Here is a 24,500-nt window from a genome sequence, read left to right as displayed (position 1 = left end):
ACGATAGAGAAGTAAGGCAACAATGCACTCAAACCAGAGAAATAAATAATAAAACGTTGTAATCCAAGCAAATAAATAACTTTTGTCCATTTTTTTTTCAATACTTGTGCTACAACTACATATATTTCCGACTTTAAACTGTTCTTTTAAACTAACATCAATTTTTGTTTTATTATTAAGTCCTTCAAAACAAAATTTGATACTCAGCTGATATATTACGTACTTATTTATTGATACTTGAAAAAAGTCTTAAAATTCTTACATTCAACTCAACTTAAATTTTATTTTGTTAATGACCGAAATAAATTTTGTTCGGCCTTTTTTAACTTCCTTAATTTTTTCACATTTCAATACATGTTTTCTGAAAACATATCTGGCAAATGTATTGACTCCCACTCAAACATATGTTGAGTTTTTGAAAAAATTAACTAATTTTCCGAATTTCAATGATGTCTGATCTCATACATCTAAAGAATGCTGGTCAAAAATTGTTTATCCCAAATGTGTCGAATTGAAACCAAAAACGAACTATGTATTTCAGAACAATATCCGAATGTAAATGGAGAAATCCTTCAAATCGGAATGGAGATTCTGTAGTCTTATTTAATACGTAATTGATTAAGCAAATTCGTTTTTCTTGCGAACACGAATTTCATCATTTTAGTTTATTTATATTGTAGTTATTTTGTTTTTATCATGTTAATAACGAAGCCTTCCAAAACTAGCGGGTGACAAAAGAAGCCACAGTGCGTCCTCCCCATCCCCCATCGTCCTGCCGATTTTCGATTTTCCATCCAATCCAATCCAATCTACTTCTCCTCACACCATTCGTTCTCCTTGCGCACCTGCTCCTCCTCGGCGGGAGTAAAGTCCTTCTTGATGTTGAATGTCTTGCGTATGTCCTCTGGAGTCTTGCCCTTGATCATATTGGCGACAGTCTTGCAGGTTAATTCCAGCAAGCCCTTAATATCCAAATAGTTGGCGGCCAAAATCAGTTCAAAGAGTGTGCCCTGATCGACTTTAAGAAAATCGGCATCCCAGGATGTGATATCATCGGTACGCTTCTCCTTGCTCTCATCGTCCTCGGTTGGCTGGGGATCATCCTTGTGATAATTGGCCCAGGTCAAGACCTTGCGCAAAATTGTGGAGTTCACATTGGGCAATGGCACAATGGCGTTCTCATCCTCCTCCATGCCGCAATCCTCCAACATGGTGCGAATTGTTCCAGAGCACTTGGCAATTTGTATATCGGTATCAAAAATCTCCTCATCCGAAGACTGCAATTTGATGGTCGGCATATTGATCTGAAACAAAAGATACAATCTTATTTGGGGAAAACACAAAGAGCATGGCGGTTGTCTGTATTGCATGTGTGTGTGTTTGTATTTATATGTATGGTACATAACAAAGGCATTTCATAAATATGTATGTACATACATATCTATTTAATACAATGTGTACTATTTTTCTATGATTTCCTGCACTCCAGTGAATGTACATACACAAGCACACATGCATACATATGTACGTATGTATTGAATTTTGGACATGGCGTCTCATGTTAAATTTTTGCCTCAATCACGCACTTATAATGCACACTTACTTACCACGATTTAAATTAACTCGAAAGGCTGACAATTATTTGCAAAAACGTGGTTGTTTGGTTTCCTGCGTTTTTGCCCTGATGAATCACGCAATTAACTTGACTACGAATTATAAATTAATTTTTACTCTGTAGCGAAAAATACAAGACCGAAATTACGTTGCGTTGTGCGATAAATATGTAGTATATGCAAGTGTAATCGATAAGTCAAATATCAGCAAATTTCGTTAGAAATATAAAGATAGATAAACGAAATGGCTGCTGTATGCAAACAAAAGTTATCAAACCTTTGAGCTTCACAGACGATCGAAAAATAGAACGAGCTAGTTTCTTTAATAATTTATAATTAATTTTTCAGATCGTTTGATAATTTTAACACCTTGCGTTTTAATAATGAAAATACAATAATAAATTTATATATCGATTATAATCACAAACGATTTGGTATTTTAGCAACCCTGTTGGGTTAAAAATACTATTATTTGCTGTTATCGATAGCTAACACACGTTCAAAACTTGCAAACGGAGCGCAGTTTTTGGATGTGTATTTTTTGTTTGCCAAAAAATTAACAATTTTATCTAACTTTGCCAATTTGTTTTTGTTGAGACACGACTATTAAATCAAACTACATTATTTGTAAATCAGCTGTGCCGTCTCGGTGGGTGCCAAGAAGTTGGCTAGTTTCTTAGCTATTTTGCATCGCAATTTTAGCTATTTTTCTGATGTTTTCAGCCAGTAACAGATATTTTTCCCTTAAAAATTTGGCAGCACTGCAATACAGTTTTGTTGCTCTCAGTTTTTGTCAACACTGCGCTGTCCCTTGTCCTCGCTGATCGAATAGTTTTTTTTTTTAAATCGGAATTTCACTGCGTACGCATTTGCTGGCAATGCGGTAATAGTTGTTGCGATTCCATAATATAAATGTACACACACATAAGTATATAAAAACCACAAGAAGAAAACAAAAATAAAGAAAATTGTGCGGGCGTTTGTGAACATTTTTTTTTGCATTTGCATAAATTATTTCTAGCCGTTTAAAGTTTATTTTTTAAAATTGAACTTAGGGTAAATATCTATTATACGGTTCTCATCTCAAAAAAAAAAAAAAAAACCACAAATAGGGGGTGATTTATGATGAATTTATCAGTAAAAATTAGATTGGGGACTCACTTGGTTTATTTTAAAAATCTTTGAAATTTTCATACAAAATTAAATTTTGCATGGTTGTATTGTGCAATTTGTCACTACTTTGCCCGTTTACCAACACTACTTTTGTAAGCGAATTTGGGTAAGTACCTAATTTTGACTCCTTGATTTCTAGTCGTTTTCCAACACTATATATAACGGAATCGTGCAGAAAGCTTTAATTTTATAAAATGTCGTGCACAGGTTGTGATGTTACTGCGAGACAGTTTCTTAGACTCATTAAAAGTGAGTTGTTAGACTTCTTGCGGAGTCACAACGTAATACTCAGTGAAAAGTTGAAGTTTAAACATGTCACGGATAGGATCCATGAGGGGTTTATGGCCATTGGAAGGCTTTACAACCCTTCAAAGAGGTGGTCATAGATGAATATGTCCATTTAGATGAGCTGAGTTGATAAGGTGAAAAAGCGCCGCAGGCAAAAATTTTAAAAAAATCGCGCGATTTTTTTAAAAAATTTTGCTACATATATTTCACATCCTCATGGGAAAACGATGATGACGCAGAAGCTGCAGATGGTATATTTTAAAAAGAAATATGCGGTTAACTAATTAAATATTTTATTAATTTAAAGTTACGGCAACATTTAAACACCAGTTCAAGTAGTGTTGGTAAACGGTTATAAATCGCGTCAAAATTAGTAACTTAACCAGATTTGGTTACAAAAGTAGTGTTGGTAAACGGACAAAGTAGTGACAAAATGCACAAAACAGCCATGCAAAATTTAATTTTGTATGAAAACTTCAAAGATTTTTTAAAATAAACCAAGTGAGTCCCCAAACTAATTTTACTGATAAATTCATCATAAATCACCCCTATTTGTGGTTTTTTTTTTTTTTTTTTTTGAGATGAGAACCGTATAATAGATAATTACCGAACTTAGGCCGACAACGACGGCGACAATTAAGTGCAAAGGCAAAAGCAAAAGCAAATCAAAATCAACAGGTAAATACCAACAATATGATGATACATGTATACAAATGTACAATTGTATATATGTATTTATATGTACATATATGTGTGTTGTATTTATGTTTGTGTGCAGTTATCTACTTGACATACAAATATATATTAATATGTGCATACATATGTACATGTAGGTATATATATATATGTAAATGTGTGTTTGTCAGACATCACAGTTATTAAAAATGTCTGTCTGCACAAAAAAAATAAAACAACAACAACGGCAGCGCAAGCCGGCAGTGACAGCAACAATAACAGCAACAACAACAACAGTGACAGTGACTGCAAGCAATTTAATTGCGCTTCAAAATTAAAACGCTGAGGGCAAGGTGTAAAATGAATTGGCAATAGGGCAATAGAATCTGACCTTCTTCGTCACCCCTCCCCTGTCCAATACAATTGCTAATCACATTTTCCAGCCCGGCTTCACTATTTGCGTATCCCCTCCTCTTTCTCTCTTATTCGCTTTCGCTCGCTCTCTTAACGCCGTACGAAGGTCAGATGTGTGTGTATGGAGGGGTGACCCTGCACTTGGCACTAAATTATTGATTTGCTCAGCGAGCAGAACGACAACAACAATAACAACCACTACAGCAATAATAATAATAGCAACAGCAGCAGCAGCAATAATAACAGCAACAAAAACAGCTGTCAAACATCAACATTTGTTATACCCTGTTTTAACAGGCTTTCACACAGTGACTGCCAGCAGTAAACAAACGAACAGCTGATAAAAAATTGTACCTTAAATAATGCCTGCAATTAAATATTTAAATTGCATTTTATTCATTAAAAATGTATATTAGATAACTGCAATGTTTGCAGCAATTAATTGCGATTGCATTTGCTGATAGTGTGGCGCCATCTAGTGTTGCCCCCTTACAGGCCATACGCATAGTTGTTCAACCCAGTGTTGCCATTTAAGCTATTTTGTAGCTAGACTTAGCTATTTCGTTTGAAAATTTGTTGAAGCTTTTTAAATTTATTTACTACGTTTCCATTCAAAAGAAAACCAATATATCGGACAATCAAAGATAGTATAATTGAGGTATTCGAATATTTAATTGCAACAAAAATATTTAGGAAATCTGATTATGTTACTGATACTGTAAAATTGTTAAGAGCCATTTTTAAATTCAGCTCGTTAAGACCAAATATAAATATTACCATTAATCCAACAAATATATACATAGGTGAAATTGATAAAATATTTTATTTAAGCGTGATAAATAATCTTTTTCTTATCTCTTTTTTTTCTGAAAAAGTGGTATTTTACATCTTGCAATGATGACAACACAAGTGCAGCCCCAAACCCTTAATTTGAGTTATTTGGTCGATTTGTGTTGTTGTTATATTTGTTGCTCCTGTTGCTTCTTCACATAACGCATGCTTAATGGATGAGGTCATTGCGTAGTCGACCTGGCAAATTTGCATGCCAATGCCACTTCCAGGTTACAGGTTCTATTCTTGGCTCTGTCGAGACAGCTTTCAATAGTACTCCACACACACACACACACACACACATACACAAATATGCATGTGTATATGTAGGTAATATGCATATATAGTCACTCAGTTGGCTTTCACTCTCCGTCTCTCTTTCTCTCTCTTTGTATTCATTGTTTTATTTTCGTTTACATGGCTATTCCAACATTGATACAGGCGATAAGGTTTATCATAGCATTTACGCGCACTTAAGTAATTACACGGTCACAGTGAGAGTCAAATGTACCCGCATACATCTGGAAAATGATAACTCAAGTCTTATCAAACCATGGCCATGGTTTTCTCTCATTCTCTCATTCTCTCTCTTTCATTTTTGTTCTTTTGAAACCATTTTCTGAATTATCCCATCCATCAATCAGGCTGAAAACAAACTGCTCAACTGGCGTCACATGACCTCATTGCTCTGACGTATCCCAAACATCAAGTGGTAGCCACTTCAATTCCTACTCTTCATGTTCCATAACTATATCGTTATACATATATGTAGATACATAGATCTAACTCAAAACGTGCTGCCTTATCTCGGTATGCCCATTGAACTGGTCTTTTTTCCATAATAATTATGATAATGGACACAGGTGATAAAACTCTTATATCTAACCAAGATATAGGTGCATATAACTGACTACTATATATGTTTGACATGTCAATACTTCTGTAATAGCTTTAAGAAGTTAAAAAAAACTTCTTAAAATTTAACTGAATAACCAAACACTTAACTTTCCAGATGAGTATGATGAATTTTTTAATAAATTTTCCAAGTCTACACTTGGAATTTTTAGCTGGATCACAAAGAAGTTTTCTGTAATAAACTAGCAGGAAATAAGATAAGAACTTATGGAAGGTATTTGGTTTCATCTGTCAGATGCCTTTTTATTTACTATAAATGGAGTAAGTCTTCTAGAAAACAATGAGATATATAGCTGATTCGATCTCTAGATCGATTTTAGTCTGTGCCAAGAAGAATGCAGGAATGAATCTCAAGGCTTCAATTAATTAAACATCTTGATCAATTTGTAACTGTCTCAAAAGAATGAGCATAAGAGGAAGAAAGAAAGCCAAGGAAAAGAGAAGAAAACAATTGATACAAAATCTGAATGGTGATTTTTATTAATTTAAGAATGTCTCTTTATGTTTTGTTTATTAGCAGGAAATAAGATAAGAACTTATGGAAGGTATTTGGTTTCTTCTGTCAGATGCCTTTTTATTTACTATAAATGGAGTAAGTCTTCTAGAAAACAATGAGATATATAGCTGATTCGATCTCTAGATCGATTTTAGTCTGTGCCAAGAAGAATGCAGGAATGAATCTCAAGGCTTCAATTAATTAAACATCTTGATCAATTTGTAACTGTCTCAAAAGAATGAGCATAAGAGGAAGAAAGAAAGCCAAGGAAAAGAGAAGAAAACAATTAATACCAAATCTGAATGGTGATTTTTATTAATTTAAGAATGTCTCTTTTATGTTTTGTTAAAGAATATCATGCAGAAGAATGAAAACTAAGAAGAACTAAAAAAAAAAGTAAATTCTACTGTTTTGTTCTTATTGAAGAATAGGTGAATCTGGTTGGTTTTTCAATAAAAATTCTGCGATATATGCTTGAGTACACAATCCGAAAACTTTAATAAAAAGGATAACACGAAAGAAATCAAGATAAAAGAATGGATGGATAAAATCAAAATAAAAAGACGCTTCCAGAATCTAGATAGCTTTTCGATCATAAATTTAAAAGTTGTCTCAAATCCAGTGAGTTCTCCAATAAGTTAAACAGTTTAACAATGAGAAATCAATTTGATAAATTAGTCAGACTATCTGGAACTAGATTAAAAACATACATATTTATTTATCGCAATTTTGGACATGTGCATCAGCAAATAATAAAAAATATTTCAATGTTGGATGTGCCACGTGACGCATTTGGCAACTGATAAAACCTGGTTGTAATCTTGGTGCACTGGCTCTGAAATCTAGATGCTAAATGTATGTATAATGATAAGTTATCAAATATTCGACATGTGCTTGTATCAAGACAAACGATATGGTTGAAAAACACAAGGCCATACGACACGCCCACAAGAGGTTGATATATACATAGTGTATATATCAATATTCATATATATATATGTCTATATAGTGCATATCGATATGGTCTATTCGATTAGTTAAGTTAATTGATTGACTATGACTTGACGGAAACATCAGACGATATAAATGCCGATGGCCGTCTTGGCTTATCACATGAAATACTCAACCTCGTTATCAGTATCTGTCGTAAATTTAGAGTCCAGCTAAGGCATCAAGTACACCTACTGTAGTCTAACCTAAGCAACCTTGTCCCGCCCCGAACTTTCGTTGAAAATCGGGCCATTAGCGATAACTTTTAGTTGGCGCTTTGCAATTTCAGCTGTCGCTTGAATTTTCTGGATTGTATAAATGCCAATTAAAATCATATTTGTGTGTATATATTAAGCCGTATAAGTTCTAGAAGCATTAGTATAATCTCGTGGCTATAAAGAAATGCTTTATGACCAACTCTTTAGAGTCTGACATAAGCACTTGTTAATTGCTTGGAACAATTGTTAATTTCTCTAAAGTATATGATTGCTTTACTAGAAAACTCTATTTCAACGAACGTGCAAATAAATTATTTGATATAATTGATAAGGTTCTATGCAAAAAATCTGGAAAACCGAAAAAGAAATTTTAATCGAAAAATAAAAGTTGATGTTATCGTTTTGGAAGGTTGTTAAAACAAAAACACTTTATAAGAAAATGCATTCGGTATCAATCTTAAGTCGTTCAAGAGCTCTCGAGTGTTGTGTAAACAATTATTAAAGTAATTAAACTTTAAACTCACCCAATTAAACTTTATTCTTAACAATAAATGTCTTATACAAACAGTTTAAAATATATCTTACATCTAATTTTAATTTGACAATAATATGAACAAAAGTTTCGAATAAAATTAGTCAAGTAATATAGCAATTAATTCAAGATTGTTGATATGTTTGCCTTTGGAAATCATTTTTTTTTAATTAATTAATTTTGTATGATAAAAGAGCATCTTAGTAATCTTACACGAGGTGTGTAACTAAATAAGCATTCCTAACTGATATATTTAACAGTTTTCTTTTTACTACAAATTTGACTCTCAATTGCTTTAATTTGAAAATGTTAATGTCTTTGTTGAAGAACGGTTAAAACGATAATTGAATTAAGTTGTTATTGAAATGAATCAATTTGTTAGCTGTAAGTAATTGATAAGCGACAAGACTTACGAGACTGGACTGACTAAAGCACTTATTTGAATTGTAAACAATTCAGTAAAGACATGCAACTGTTATTTGAAATACCACAAGTTATATAGGCGTAGGGTCATCAATTATTGTTGTTTATAAAATATTTAAAAAGAGGCAATTAGATAGCAAATCGATATATAATGCAATTGTCAAGCTCAGAGGGTGGAAAAAAAGGGGGGAAGTATCATCAAGAAGGATTGTAAACACGACAAGTGAAGTCGTTTTGAGACTTGAATATTTAAAGAGAGAATTGCGCAAAGTTGACACAAAGCACAAGTTGACTTTGATATTGACAACGACATGCACGCACCTTCAATGTCTCAAATGGCTAATCAAATATGGCCAAGAGCAGGCACTGGAAAGGGGAGCGGAAACGGAAAAGGGGTTTAATGCATGCTGCATTTAAAAGGTGTCGATTTCAATTGCAAACAGGAGAGCTGCTCCTTCCTCTTCTTGTTTCTGTCGCTTGTCCTGGTCACGCAAGCATCACGTTGAAGCATTTAATTGATTTCAATTTCAGTTTCAGTTTCATTTCATTTTTCATTTGAGAAATTTTTCATGCTCGATTTTTTATTGTTTTTACCGTTTTAATCGTTTTTTCTGCTCTCGTTTCAGGCAGTTAAAAGCCATTGCTGAAAGCTAACTGAACTGAACTGAACTGAACGGCCCTGGGTCAGAGCCGTCACATTTCCATACACACGCCGGCGTCGAGAAGAACAGTCGCCATCACGACGTCGCCGCCGCAAGCGCCACTTTTGTTAGCCGAGCACTTGGAGGACGCCAGCGGTGCCGATCGCGGGCGTGTCTACAAGCTGAGGAAGAAGAAGAAATACTTGAACGCAGCGCACATAACATAAGGTAGCTCAGCTCCAGCAACTCCAGCTCCAACACCAACACCAAGACGAAGACGAAGTCGAAGACGAATACGTATACGTATACGAAGACTACACAGCATGCCCGTGCAGTCGCCCATTGAGATAAGCAATCGTGCCATCGAGCATATCGACGATGTTGATCCCCTCGAATATCATGGGCATTGGGAGCCCGTTGGCGTTGCCCGTGTCCAAAACACTGGCACCTCCGCCATGGTCACCTTTAGCAAACGGAAACAACAGCCGTATATTATTGGTGGAGGACTCGATACAAATAAATATGTGTTTGAGCAACTGCATTTCCATTGGTCCGACTCGGATGAGTCTGGTTGTGAGCACACGCTGGAGGGCATGAAGTATTCCATGGAGGCGCATGCCGTCCACTATAATGCCAAGTATAAGGACTTTGCCGAGGCCAAAAATAAACCCGATGGACTTGCGGTCGTGGCATTCTTTATACAAGCCTGCGGCGACAAGGACTGTCCCGAGTTCAAAAAGATCACCGAAGGCATACGCATTGTCCAAAAGATACACACGAGTGCGTCCCTCGATTCGGGTAAGTTAACGCTAGTAAACAAGGCTAAAGTCGAGTGTGCTCGACCCTAATTAAACTCTGTATTTATTATGCAAATTTTGATAACAATCAGTTTGTTTTTTAAATAACTTTTGAGTAAATTATCCGATTGTGCTTTTCAATTGCAATTGTAATTTGTTTTGTTATACCCTTTACTTGTAGAGCAAGGTTATATTGCGTTCGTTGGAATGTTTGTAACAGAAGCAAGGAGGTAGGAAGTATTTATATTCTTGATCAGTTTACAGCTCACAGACTTCTCTTATTATTTTCTTGTATTTATTTCTATTAACCTTCTAAATCACATCAAGATCAGATACATTTAACGCTATTTATGGCTGTTTTAAGTTTTAAACAAAGCAAGCGCCAAAAAGTATGCTTTTATTTATAGTTGGATTTTAAAATCCATTGATAATAATGTGAGTATTGGTAGCAATTTTAATAGATCTTTAGTATATACAAACAAAAAATGGATGGGGTCTGTCCCGTCTGCTCCTAAATGTCGCATTCCCCTTTAAATCCCCTTTTAATTGTTATTCTTTCATAGATTGCCTGTCTTGGATCGGTCTGCAGGAGTTGAGCAAACATTATTATACATACAAAGGTTCGCTGACAACGGCGCCGTACTTTGAAAGTGTCACGTGGATAATATACAGGACGCCCATCTACGTGTCTCGTGGCCAGGTAAGTCGGATAAATCTACAACTCAAATATCCAATGAAACTAATGTCTTTATTACCATTTCAGGTCAGCGTGTTTCGTAATCTGCAATCGTGCCCCAAAGATGAGTCCAAGAAAATAGTTAACAATTACCGGGAGATTCAGCATCCACACAAGGATCCGGAAATCTTTTTCGCCCGCAACACAAATACAAAGTCCAAATTATGATGTGCTTGCTAATTTCGATGCATCGTCTACCAAAAAAAAGAAAAGTGAAAAGAAAAATCCTAATCCTCACCAAACTCACTCACTGCTTAAAATGTAAAAAAAAGGAATTCAATGCTGGGATTCTTGGTTATCAGTTTGTTTTATTATTTTTTTCTATTATTATTACTGTAATCTTTAATCTATTGTCAAGTGTAAATCCTATAATTCTATGGTTGTCGATAAGCTTTTGTTAAATTGCCTCATGTACATATAGCTCTATATACATAATATATATATATATTCTTATATATGAACAGTATAGTATGTATGTAATTGATATGGTAGCGATAATATCATATTAGTGTCGGAACACAAGGTTGCCTTGCATATTAAATATTTCTTCCCGGAAATATTAAATACATATTAAATTTACAATCATAAACACAAACCACACTTGAAATATGTATAAACATTAAAATAAGGTAAAAAAATTTTGTATGCAAAACGGAATATCAAAATTACTAATAATTATATATATGTATGTATGTGTATGCACATATATATATTACATATCGTGCGTATATCAGCTATATATATATACATATATATATATATATATATTTATATATAGATGGTAGTAAAGCTTTTCTTTGTTTGCCCCCCGCATCATTATCGCTCTGGGTTGTGGTTTTTAATGAACTTCTAGCAGCAACGGCACCAGATGCTCTAAGAACCATGCTGTGGATATGGCCAGATGATCACCTTCAACACTGAGAAACTGCAGCCTTTTGCGTTCATTCATCAAATCCAAACCGAGCTATAGTTAATAATGATATACGCAGTGAATTTACAATAATAATATTTAATAAGCTGGCTTACATTCTTATAGACTTTGCTCTGATTGAGCGGAAGTATGTGCTGATCCTGACCAGGCTCAAAGAACTCAAACCATTGCGATTCCTTGGGCTGCACAATGGTGTCGTTGAGGAACTTGACCAAGACAAGTCTATGAAAAGAATGAAATTAGCATGGATCATATATGAAAAGACTTTGGTCACTTTTTAAGCTTGTTCAGATTCTCGGAATAGCGTTCATTGATGTACAGCTCGTTGTTGATATCCGCCAGGAAGCTGCTCTTTAGTCGATAGGTGTTCTCGTGCAGCGGATCATGCCAGTAGGTGGACTGGACCAGTCCCTCCTGCACACGACTGTGAGAGAGCACACATTATGGAGTTGATATATAGTATACTGATGTTGTGGAAAGTACTCACTCCTCATAGGCAGCATAGTTAAGCAGCTTGCTGATATATTCACAGCTTTTGACTTTGAGTGTTGGACACTTTGGCAGACCAAAGATGCCCTGATGCTGTCCGCCCAGACTGATGAGTGTGCGCATTGGCGGAGTTGGGCAGCGTTGTGCGAGGGCGCGACTGCAGGAATAACAATTCATAGATATGTAACTAAACTACGCAATAGCTGTCAGACTTACAGAAATTGCCCGCCTTGGGAGAATCCAATGGCATTATAACCATTGGTTAGCTTTTCGTCCCGTGCCAGCTGCTTGCAGACATAGTCCACCTGCTTATTGGGATGTATAAAGAAACCGCTCTCATAGTCCAGCACAATATTTCCGCCTATTTCCAGAGAACGCACGTAGGTGCCATTTGTATGCGCCTCGATCAGCTTTTTGATGGCTCCAAGACTGAAGGGGAAACAACAAGTGTCGCCCATGCCGTGCCACAGAACCACAGGCAGTACATTTCCACTGCCCTCGACATCCTGTACACTGACTTGGCCAAAGGTCATGCAGCAAAGCATTAAATAAACCGCACAGCTAAGTAATCGCATTTTGCTGTTTCTGACTTTATTGACCTCAAAGTTGTTATTAGAATCGCGCCGGTTTCTTTGTTTTCATATTTTCATATAGCGCTGCCAGCAGTGCTGCCAACTTTTTAGAAAAAAACGGTTTCTGGCTGAAAAGTATCAGAAAAATTGCTGAAATTGTGAGTCAAAATTCATATAATTTTGAATTTCATAATTTCTTTAATTTTTTTAGACAGTTGTTTGTCTTACAAATCAAAATCTATTTGCTAAATCTAACTGGGAAAACGGCCAGAATTAGCTATAAAATAAAACAGATGACTGTCAACACTAAGCAAATGTTATTTGCTTAGTGCTGTTAATAACAGACTGCTAGCACTTTTAGCAATTTTTGCCATTCGCCCCGAACTATTTCAGTATGTTTTAAATAATACCCGAATTGTTATCGATATTATGAATATCGTTAAGGTATCATCACGACTGACAGTTGATGTTATGGCGCAACTTTTCAAATTGAACTGCTTCAAAACTACTCGCTATTATTGTCGCTAAATAAGTACGGTTTTCTTGCGACCCATAAATTATACAAATTAAATATGTAAGTGTGTTTATAATCAGATAAAAAAGAAATACAATAAGGCATGGGGTAATCCTTTAAAGACATTGTCCCTCGTGCAGCACACACCAATGGGGTATCACAGCATCCGGATGAATGCCACGGGCAATGAGACGCTCCCGATATCGATAGAAACGCCGCTGAGCCAAATACGCTGCCGACTTGGGATTAGACCACAGACGCTCGGCAGCGGCGCCAGCTCTTGGCCAGATGCGAGGCTCTGCAAAGGGACAACAATTAAAAGTACATCTGGGAGATTGTCCGGGATGCGACTTACCCAGTGAGTTCTGATCGACATACTCGCTCCACATGCACACCTCGCCGCCAAGCACCTGACGCACCTGACCTCCACCTCGAGCAATGGGCAACACATTGTCGTAGACCTTGCGCCAGCTGTAATAGTTGGTGCTCCCCCAGAAACCATGATCTAGATACCAGGCATCCTTGGTGGAGATTAACAAACGGTAGCCGCGTTGCAACAAGTCCCGATTGAGCGAATCTTGAGCACCGACCCAGGTCTGGATGATAAAGCGCTCCTTGGGCAGCAGCTGCTCAATGTGCTGAGGATCGGTTAGACGACTCGACCAGATGATCACCGGCTTTTGATCTTTCATGTTGGGATACATGCGTCGGGTGATTTCATCCCAGGCCTCCACATTGCGCTGATGGAACTGTGACCAAAGGCGGAGAAAGCTTGCCTCGCTGAGATCGTAGCCACGGCTCTTCATCTCACTTGTGATCTCCTCGGTGTGGTTCCAACAGGGAACGTATACCTCATCGCCGCCCATGTGTATGGTCTCCTCGGGAGCACCCAGCTCGGCGACATCCTCGAGTATCTCCTTGAGTACGCGGTACATGTGATCGTTGAGGGGATTTAGTTGACCACACGGCGGCTGGACGCAAAAACTGCGCCACGGAGTGCGATTCAGGCAAACGGACATGTTGCCCAATCCCGCCGAGGGTCCCCACTGCCAACCGTTGCCCGCATGCGAGGGACCATCGATCTCCAGGATAATTCGTATGCCACGCAGACGTGCATACTTCACCAGGTTAACTGCATCCGAGCGGGAATAGGTCTGGCCTGTGGAGTACGCTCCATAGCGTTGCATCTCCGGCACACGTGTGATTTCCAGCGGGAAACTGTGTGTGTCCACCACATGCCAGTGCAATACATTCAACTTGGATGCCGCCATGGCGTCGAGAGTGCTCCGAATATAACGCAATGGGACAAAGTTGCGTGCCGTGTCCAGCAGCAGGCCGCGATGAGGATACACCGGACTGTCATGGATCCTTGCCGCACTCACAAGGAGCAAGCCATTGGAGAGACTGCCCGTGACCAGGTTACTGAGCGTCTCAAAGGCGTGTCGTGCTCCATAAACCGTCGAGGCCTTGATGTCCACAAAGCTTGCGGTGTCCGTGGTGCGCACCACCATCATGTAGCTCTCATCTGTGGTCCAGTCCAGGAGCAGACTGCTATCATTGACCGTCGCCTTCACCAGCACCTCCTTGCTGCTGGTCAGCGTGCAGTTCCTCGTGCACTCCTTCAACAGGTTACTCACAAACAGGCGATTGGTCTCGCGCAGAAACTGTGTCGTCACGGGATTGGGCGCCACGACATTGAAACGCACCTTCCAGGGATCAAAGTGCACACGATCATGCGACAGGCTGCAGTCCCCGGTGGGCATTGGCCAAATTGAACCATATTTTCCACAAGACAGTCGACAATCCCGCTGACTTTCAAATAGTTGCTGTGCTCGGGTGCTGCCCCCTTTTGGCGGGAGCTCTCCTTCCGGCAGACAGAGATCTGTCGAGTCGCAGTACCATTTGCTGAAATTAGTGCGAACAAAAAAATGCAAAGTGCACGTTTTGTAGTGTGCAATCAAGTGCGCATTTATATTTTAAGTGCTTATATTTCCTCAAGTATCTTACGCTGTACCTCAAGAGCTTTTTTGTTTTTATTTTAACTGATGCTACTCGAATTTAAATTGACTTTGATAATGAATTATCGTTAAATGATCCGTTGCAGCCAACTTAACATGCTGACCTTACATTCTAGAAATGGTTCTTTTAACAGCTGCTGTTATTTAAGCTCTTCAAGAAACAGGCGATTCCAAAATCTGTTGTTAAAAAACGGTTTGTCAAGTCATCTGTTGACTTCCTTAATAGCTGCTGTTAAAGATTTTTCCTAATGATCCGATGCCGGCAAACTTAACTGTCCGATTTAACATCTTAGACTTCTTTAACAGTTGCCATTAGTAAAGCTTACGCTAAGTCATCTGTTAGCTCCTTTGACAGCTGCTGTTAATAGCATGTTATTTGTCCTTTTTGCACTAACCTGTTGCTCTCGCTCTCGCTGCTGTCGTCGGCGACTGAGCTCGCTGCTGCTGCGCTAAGCAACAGCGTCAGATAACAGCAAGCAGAGTAACGGTTAAACTGCATGCTGTGCAGTTATTCTAACCGTTTGACCTGTATGCCGTGTAAATTTTATTTGAGCTGCCAATAACTGCAGTTATCGAATCAACGCAAATTGAATACAAGTTAAAAAGAAGAACGCAACAAAAACAGAAAAAAATATGTGGAAATATTTGGTGAATTCCACATGCAGTGTCAGCGGCAACGACACATGCAGATGGGCGCAGTACTAAACCCAAACTGAAACTAAATTAAATGCTAAAAATAAGACCAGCTTATCGCGCGTTGACAGCGTGCTCTGGCGTTGGCGTCGACGTCGGCGTTGAAGCGTTGCCGTTGCCTGGGTATCGGCAGAGCCAAAGAGCAAAATCACACACGTTGTTGTTATTGTTATTTTTGTTGTTACTGTTATGCTTGGCAGTTTGATAAAAAGGTGTGTGTGGTGGGGGGTTGCGTATGGGCAACGGCTGCGCAGTCGCTGCAGCTTTCCTGCTGTCAAATGGGGGCGACTCGATAATAAACTGTAGCCACAATAACAGCCAACTATTGGGTTACCCCTTTTCAAAATCAGTTCGAAGTCTTTATGCTCTTTCATTTCAAACTTTTTTAATGGTCTGTTAAATATTTATAAACATCAATAAGTAGCCTAAATTGGGTCAAGCAGTTCCAAATCGTTTTAAGCAAACCAGTTCTATATTCTACAGACGATCTATAAAAGATATATACAAATTCGTGTCAACTTTTGATGTTCTTGAAAAATCCGTCTTTTTGAAGAGTTGAGACTTTAAGTTCCACTGAATAATCAGTGAATAAATACAAACGTTAATTTCTAAGTCGCGAATTAAGCCAGTCATTTAATTCCATAATTCAAAATGCATTTAAACTGGTTGTGTAACCTATATATTATACCCAACAAGCAACAAAAAACAAAACCAAATCTTAAATGAGTTTTAACCACATTTTAAATTTTTTCAAAATATGAAAATTTGCATGAAAAATGGATGTCATATTAACCTATAAATCGACAATTTGATGTTTTCATTGGCGAATTTAAAAATCTAATTTTAAACCTGATGTTCAGTTTGGATTAAATTTATTCAACGAATTCATTTGTGAATCGGATTTGACAATTTATATACTAATTCTGTTTGATGTTTATTCTAATCATTAGTATCTATGAGTGCCTATTAATTATGTATTTTAGATCTGTGATCCCAACCGCATGACAAAGCTGTTATGCCCCACTTGTTGCACTTTCTTCGCAGTCGGAGTTGGAGTCGCAAGTCGCAAGTCGAAAGCCTCATAAAGTCTGATAGAAATACTATATATTCCAATTCGCATGTGAAAAAAAGTCAATGGACAAAGTCGAAAAGAAATTTCTGCACTTGTATGCAAAACAGGTTGATACTCGTAGCACAAGAGAGACAGAATAACAAATTGGCGCGAATGGTGTAAAGAAAATCTTTTCCATTTTTCCCCTGACAGTTGTGACGAGAATTATTGGCTATACGCGAGTGTTTTGAATAAACCAATGCCGTATTCGTATCATAGCGGGTTTATTGTACCCCACATGCGATTGGGTGCGATTATGGGATTCCCAATTTATATATTAATATCAAAGTCGTATTCTCAACATGCAATTCAATCACTGCAAAAGTACCGCATAATGGAACAATTTTCTTTACTGATTAATCAGTGCATACTTAATTCTTTACATTTTTTTTTTTATATAATTCCCTGTACTTACAAATTTTGTGATAAGAGGTATGTTGAACTTTGAAAATGCGGCAGTAATGTTTCTGGTCTAAGAAGCACTGTGGACAGAATTTTACCGCTGTAAATAGCTAGATTTGCAAAAAAAAAAATTGGAATTGTTAAGCAAAAAAGTAGATTTAAAAAAAATATATGCAAAAAGGACAATCATTAACAGCAACAAAACTTTCAAAAGTATGGGGGTTTCACTAATTTTCTTTAATTTATAAAACTTTTAAAATTTTTTTGTTCTAACTAAAACTTTAATTAATTTACTTACAGGGTACTTACAAGTCGATTGTTTTTGTGTGAAGCGCTCTTAATTTTTTATTTTTTTTTAAATATATATATATTTTTTTGTAAATCACCCACATATTTTACACCCTCATCCATTATACAAACTCAGAAAGAATAAGTTGAGAGCAAATTAAAAAGCACAAAACTGAAATGTGAACTCATGTGTGTGTGTGTTTGTGTGTGTGTGTGAGGGCATTGTTGATTATTATTTTTATTGTATTCGGCATTTACACATCTGCATGCATGCACACAAACACACAATCACATCTATATAGAGTAGATTTTTCATTATTCTTTCTTTTTTATTATTATTATTATATGTTTTTCAATTTCATTTCAATTTCATGTGCGCTTTTGTGCGCTTTCAAATGAATTATGCGAAAGCGCCGCCTTGGCCCATTGTTGTTGCTCTGCCAGAGTTGCCGCACAACTGTTTGTGTGTGAGTGCGCTTAAGAGTGGTGGTAGTGGGTGGTGGTATGGGTGTGGGGGTGTGGGTTAGTATGTAAAATTATAATAATTAAAAATGTGCTAGGCGTTGCTTTGAAAATACACTGGTGATGATAGCACTTCGTACTAGACCCTAGATAATATACGGTAATTATGAAAGGTGACTCTTAATTCTCAGTTCCCTAGAAATAGGCACTTCTTAATACAAGGCACGACTTTCAGTTCTTTTTTGATTTCAATAAATTTATATCGAACTTAAAACAAAAAATTGCTAGCTCTTCAAGTGAACTATTTAAACAATTTACACATTAAATAATTTATGTTTTTTTTTCATAAGCATTTACATTCAAAATGGAGATAAAAGGATTATTTCACAAATGCAAAGCAAACTAATAAATATGTTTGTTTAATATTAAAAAAGTTAAAAAATATAATAAATTTTCACAATGTTAAATTTTGAATAGGTTAAAGCTCCAGAATAAAATCGAGATAAAGTTTTTGGAAACGGAACTATATCGCATATTGAATAATAAAAATCGATTTTCTTTTAAAATTACTTTAAATTGATATTTAGATATAAAAAGGACTTTTTGTTTAAATATTGACTTGTGTCTTTTTTTTCTCACATAAATCGTAAGATCGACTCGTAAGTCGTGACTCACGTTACACGCATGCTTTTCCCATCTCTAGGCACACACATGTGCGAGCTTAATGAATTTCTCAACTGTTCTTGTGCCTCTCTGGACCTCTGACAAGGTGGGAGAGGGGCCAGAGGGAGGAAGATAACTACATAGCAGGAAACTGCGACTCCTGCAATAATGCAGGACAATGCAAACTTAGCCCCATTGCCGACGCCACTGATTATGATGTTGATTACATTGCGGCCGCGTCCTCACCATCCTTCATCCTTCCATCACTCCAAGAGCCGCCCACTGGCCAGGTCCTAAATGTCCGTCTGTCTGTCTGCTTGTCCGTCAGTTTGTCAGTCAACGGCTGCTTAGAACAATGCGAGATTAAAAACTGTAACAAATTACATGCAAAACGGCAAATAAATTACAAAATAAAAAGCCAAGCAGAACAAAAATAACAAAAAGCAAGCGCAAAAAGTTGGCACAAGATAGGACTGGAAAGGGGAGCGAGGGGGGAACGTTGAGTTCAGCGAACGGAATGCACATGTGTGTGCATATGTACATACGAATAAATGCGTGTGTCCATGTGTGTTGTGTCTGTGTGTGTGTGTGTGTGATTTCCTTTCACACATACAGCCAAAGCATGCACATGTGTGCGTCGGCAACTTATGGTAAAGTTGATTAGCCAATGAAGTTCTAATTACTTTACAACAAAAACAAAAACAAAGAGAGCGGAGGTATCGATAGCTGATAAATCACAGCAGTGCTCAAAGCGGAATCGTAAACAAATCCAGAGCAAAGGCTAGTATGCTAATCACAGTTGAGTACAAGCTAATCAAAGTCAAATTAAGTATGAGTAGCTCATCAGCCTAATAAGCACAAGACCTCTTAACATTAAAATTAAGTAAGAAAGCTTTAGTCGAGAGTAAACGACTACGAGATATCTAATTCAGCTCCTTAGGTACTTAGATCAGTGATTTTCAAAGTAGGCTATAAAATAGTTTTTCTTGTCACATGAGCTACAAAAAAGTATTTTACAGCCTATTTTATTCTACATTTGGACAACACTGACATAACAAACATACATATCATTTTAAATTTCTCGCTTTAAAATTGCTCTTGTAATTCTAATTTTTTTAACCTACGGGCAGCTGGACATGGATTTATGGACTCGACTGCCGATGCTGATCAGGAATATATATACTTTATGGGATATGCCACGCCTCCTCTTGGCAGGGTAGAATAATTTATAACCATATTAAAGATAACTGCATTAAGATAAAGGAACATTTAACTCTGCTGAATATTCTGTCATCGTTGATCGATCTAGTTTGTTATCGATTGCCAAAGTCGCTTTTTGGCCATTTTCTTTTTATGCACAGCTTCAACAATTTTTGTTGTTGTTGCTCTTGATGCAGCCCTATTGTTTTTATTTGTTGTTGTTACTGATGTTACTGTTGTTGTTGTTATTGTTTCCAAGCAGAGACACGGGCTAAACACAGTTAGTATGGCCTGTAAATGAAATCAAAGCTAGTGGATATGGCTACAGAAGAGTGAGCCCAACTGGGAGAGACTCTGTACATGTTCTGTAAAAACAATCAAATTAAATATTAAAATAGAAATATTAAAAATTTTATTTTAAAATAAAAAAAACAAAATGTTCTGCACAGTTTTAACTACGTTATGTTTTCTTTTTTCTTCTTTTTTCTTCTTCTTTTTTCTTTTTAATTTTTTTTTTATCTTGTAAATTTTTTAAAATCAAGGTTTGATAATTATTTTGTTAAATGTTATTTTCTAATAAAAAGGGCTTCTCGTTTATTGCAAATAAACAGTCAACGTTTTTAAGGCGTTTTAAAACACAATTTATTGGTGATCTGGCACTGTATAAAATGTTACCAGATACAGTCCCAATTAACTACTTTGAAATGAATTTGTAATTTCACTAGAATTGAAAAGTATATTGTCAATGAAACATTGTTAATGAAAATATTTTTAAATATAATTAAAAATGTCAAGAAGTTCAACATTTTCTCTTGACACTATAATTATATAAATATGTTAAAAATTGGTGATCTGGCACTGTATAAAATGTTACCAGATACAGTCCCAATTAACTACTTTGAAATGAATTTGTAATTTCACTAGAATTGAAAAGTATATTGTCAATGAAACATTGTTAATGAAAATATTTTTAATTATAATTAAAAATGTCAAGAAGTTCAACATTTTCTCTTGACACTATAATTATATAAATATGTTAAAAATTTAAGCATATTTAAAATGTTCAACTAAAAAGTAATCCTAATGCTTATAGGCATAATTCTGATTGTTGCACACATTTCACTTTAGACAAAGTCATTAGATCCCTTATAGTTTTTAAGTACAGGGTCTAATTAACTCTCGTCAAATCGTTGGAGCGTGTGTGTTTTAGTATTGCTTTTAATTCCCGCTATCGGTGCAAGGTGCCGTTGCAAAAAGGAGAATAGAGAGAGAGAAATAGAGGAAGGGAGAGGGAGTGAGAGGAGGGATGGGGTGGGGAGCAGAGGGTATGTCTATAGGCTCTGGGGTCTCCCTGGCCGGGTCACTGTTTCTATTGCACATGTCGTGCTATTCGTTGTCGTTCCGCAAACAATGCAAATTGCATGAATGAATGCCATTTTGCATTTGGTTTCAATGCCTCTGTTCAGTTGTACAGTGCCTGCATTCGTATTCGCATTCGCATTCAATTTCTCTTTTGATTAAATCAAATGCATAAAATGTTTTCAATTCAAACCGAAGAAGAAGCGAAAGAGAAAAGGAGAAACTGAAATCTGAATAAAAATCGCCCTCAGCCACCACGTTTAACTTTTTTGATTTCTCTAATTCGTGCACAGTTCGCTGTATACCCTGTACTTTGTGTTAATTCATGCAACCAGATAACATAAATATGGGCAATTCTCTCAGTTCGAATGCGACATTCGTGCGTGAGAAAAATTTGCCAAAACATTGTAAATGTTGACAAAAGGCGAAATATACAGCTATTGATTAGCACTATAACTGATGTTAAGGTTAATTTTGGTCAATGGTCCGTTTTCGAGAAAATAACAAAAAAACCAAGGCATTCGCATGCGACTCAAAACAGAATTCGTTATCGCGGCGAACAGTTCAAACATTGATTTCAACAAAACCTGAGGGAATATTTTAATGCAACTAGTTTTGAAATGTTGTGCATTGATGCATCTTAATATTGTCTTTTATTTGACTTAAAATTATTAAGTAGTTTATTTTTTATTTGTTTTTTATGTTTTTTGTTTACTTCGTATGAATTATATTTTAGCTTTTTAAGTCACTCAGAAGCTGAATCTCTAGAATTAGAGTGTTTTCCTTGCATTTTCATTAATTTTTTGTTCCTAATAGAAATATATCGTCAAAAAAATCATTATAATACAAACACTCCATTTTAGAAGACAACTTTTGGAAAAGCAGGCAAAAATATGGAAAAATTTAATTTATTCAAGATGCAGTCGGGTATGCTCAAACTATTTCTGGAAAATTGTCAAATGTACTTTTTGAAAATACAATAATGATATCAAAACATCTATAAGGATTACATTTTGAAAAGGTGGCCAAAAATACCAAATCAAATAAACCAATTTATGTATAAGAATAATTTTTGATTTATTTCAGCTGCAGATCGATTTGTAAGGTTAAACTAAATAAATGATTAATCATTAAAGTGAATACAAAATAATTACAGGGTATTGATTAGTCTACTCTTAATTGATCACAAGCTTTTTTACCCGCTGTTATTGTTTTTTCACATATGCCACATGAGTGTATGTGTATGTGCATGTGTATGTGTGTGATTGTGTGGGTATATCTAGTTTTTTAATTAATTGCACTAACATTTACCCCTCGACATTGCCCTTGTGAGCCATTTTGCCTTGGCTTTGTTTTAATTAAGTTTTGTTCTTTTTTCTTCACTTTTTTTGACTGTTGTTGTTTTTTTTTTTATATTTTATTATTTGACAATTGTGGCTCAAGTTCAAGGCCCCTATAAACATATCCTCTCCCCTGCTCTTTTTTTCTCTTCTCTTCATGAGTCTTTGGCTTTTGGCGAATTGTTAAAGCTCTGTTTTATTTATAAACAATTAATTACTAGGTGTTGACAATTATGACAATAACGTAGATTAAATAGAATAAGCCAAGTTACTTACCGACTGTCGATGTCACAGCGCTTATCTTTTGCTACAGGGTTTAACGTATTAATTTAACGTACCATAATAAAACTTAACGTAATCCAAACTAAATCTATCCAATATAAATCTGCAAATCAATATATAATTTATTAGTAAACTCTTTACTTGTAGCACTAGGAAACAAATAAATAAAATATGATAAGTAAATAAATGGTACTTTGCTATCTGTTAATAAAGTACGAGAAGGTTATTATATCATATTCCGTGAAATACTTTATTGTATGTCAATTAGTACTATTCTGGTTCGTATTTATGTAAGCAACATTTAGTCATAAAGTTGAAATTACCAGGGAATAACACCGTAACCGGTACCGGAACCGTTAACCGAAACTAACAGTTTCATTTTTAGTACCGGAACTGAAAACGTTACCGAATGAAAATGCTCTGTCAAGAACCGAAAACCGAAACGTTTGTACCGGTACAGTTGTGGTAAAGTTGCTAGAGTTGTCCAACTTCCAACTGTCATATCTTGATCAAAACTGAATAGATTTTCAAACGGAATGTCATTTTGATCATGATTGGGCCTCTAAATTCGTTCTGTATTCAGTTTTTGTTCTTTTAGAAAATTTAATTATTTTCGACCAAGATTCGATTTTGATGCCAAGGGTCCCCCCTTTGAAATTTTGAAAATTCAAAATTTTAAATCTCAAGTTTTCACTTTTAGTCAACTCCTTATATCGTAATTAGTATAAAACAACACTTAAAACTTGATTCTGAGACCTTTCATTTTTTTGTAAAAAATCATGCCAAATTGGATAAAAATTTGGACTTGTAAAGTGGTTAAATCCGAAGTCTGACCAACTTCAAACTGTCATAACTTGATCAAAACTGAGCCGATTTTTAAGCGGAATGTCATTTTAATTATTATTTTGCATTTTAACTCATTCTGCATTTCAATTTTATTTAATTCTTAAAAAAAAATATTTTTCCAAAGATTCTACTAGATATTGATTTCGATGCTAAGGGTCCCCCCTTTGAAATTTTGAAAATTCAAAATTTTAAAGCTCAACTTTTCACTTTTAGTCAACTCCTTATATCGTAATTAGTATAAAGCAACACTTTAAACTTGATTCTGAAACCTTTCATTTTTTTTGTAAAAAATCATGCCAAATTGGATAAAAATTTGGACTTGTAATATGGTTAAATCCGAAGTCTGACCAACTTCAAACTGTCATAACTTGATTAAAACTGAACCGATTTTTAAGCGGAATGTAATTTTAATCATTATTTTGCATTTTAACTCATTTTGCATTGAAGTTTTATTAAATTCTTAAAAAAAAATATTTGCCCATAGATTCTACCAGATATTGACTTTGATGTTAAGGGTCCCCCCTTTGAAATTTCGAAAATTAAAAATTTTAAATCTCAAGTTGTCACTTTTAATCAACTCCTTATATC

At 35.9% G+C, this 24,500-nt stretch overlaps 4 protein-coding genes across 6 annotated transcripts; 1 reads left to right on the top strand and 3 right to left on the bottom strand.

Moving 5' to 3' along the window:
- Positions 1–211: 211 nt before the first annotated feature.
- On the bottom strand, positions 212–1,775 carry LOC117788925 (S-phase kinase-associated protein 1). Its single transcript, XM_034627872.1, has 2 exons — positions 1,608–1,775; positions 212–1,304 (listed from the first exon to the last, which is right to left on the bottom strand). The coding sequence occupies exon 2, from the start codon at positions 1,296–1,298 to the stop codon at positions 810–812; it is 489 nt and encodes a 162-aa protein (XP_034483763.1). The 5' UTR covers positions 1,299–1,304; positions 1,608–1,775; the 3' UTR covers positions 212–809.
- Positions 1,776–3,685: 1,910 nt separating this feature from the next.
- LOC117788915 (carbonic anhydrase 2) lies at positions 3,686–11,036 on the top strand. Its single transcript, XM_034627860.1, has 4 exons — positions 3,686–3,752; positions 9,195–10,007; positions 10,570–10,706; positions 10,770–11,036. The coding sequence occupies exons 2-4, from the start codon at positions 9,533–9,535 to the stop codon at positions 10,908–10,910; spliced, it is 753 nt and encodes a 250-aa protein (XP_034483751.1). The 5' UTR covers positions 3,686–3,752; positions 9,195–9,532; the 3' UTR covers positions 10,911–11,036.
- Positions 11,037–11,533: 497 nt separating this feature from the next.
- LOC117788906 (palmitoyl-protein thioesterase 1) lies at positions 11,534–12,800 on the bottom strand. Its single transcript, XM_034627849.1, has 5 exons — positions 12,379–12,800; positions 12,161–12,319; positions 11,948–12,097; positions 11,769–11,895; positions 11,534–11,706 (listed from the first exon to the last, which is right to left on the bottom strand). Exons 1-5 carry the CDS (start codon positions 12,735–12,737, stop codon positions 11,581–11,583), a joined length of 921 nt encoding a protein of 306 aa, XP_034483740.1. The 5' UTR covers positions 12,738–12,800; the 3' UTR covers positions 11,534–11,580.
- A 505-nt stretch (positions 12,801–13,305) lies between these two features.
- On the bottom strand, positions 13,306–15,952 carry LOC117788855 (chitooligosaccharidolytic beta-N-acetylglucosaminidase). Of its 3 annotated transcripts, none has more exons than XM_034627763.1 (3): positions 15,662–15,952; positions 13,604–15,159; positions 13,306–13,546 (listed from the first exon to the last, which is right to left on the bottom strand). In XM_034627763.1, the coding sequence occupies exons 1-3, from the start codon at positions 15,763–15,765 to the stop codon at positions 13,365–13,367; spliced, it is 1,842 nt and encodes a 613-aa protein (XP_034483654.1). In that variant the 5' UTR covers positions 15,766–15,952; the 3' UTR covers positions 13,306–13,364. The 3 variants fall into 3 exon arrangements, with proteins under 3 accessions (XP_034483654.1, XP_034483663.1, XP_034483673.1); XM_034627772.1 differs by having other exon boundaries at positions 13,604–15,153; XM_034627782.1 differs by having other exon boundaries at positions 15,668–15,952.
- Between the last annotated feature and the right edge of the window lie 8,548 nt (positions 15,953–24,500).

The sequence above is a fragment of the Drosophila innubila genome, chromosome X, assembly GCF_004354385.1.
Source record: "Drosophila innubila isolate TH190305 chromosome X, UK_Dinn_1.0, whole genome shotgun sequence".
NCBI lineage: Eukaryota > Metazoa > Arthropoda > Insecta > Diptera > Drosophilidae > Drosophila > Drosophila innubila.
The sequence above is the reverse complement of the archived record's forward strand: the minus strand, read 5'-3'. Positions and strand labels throughout refer to the sequence as shown.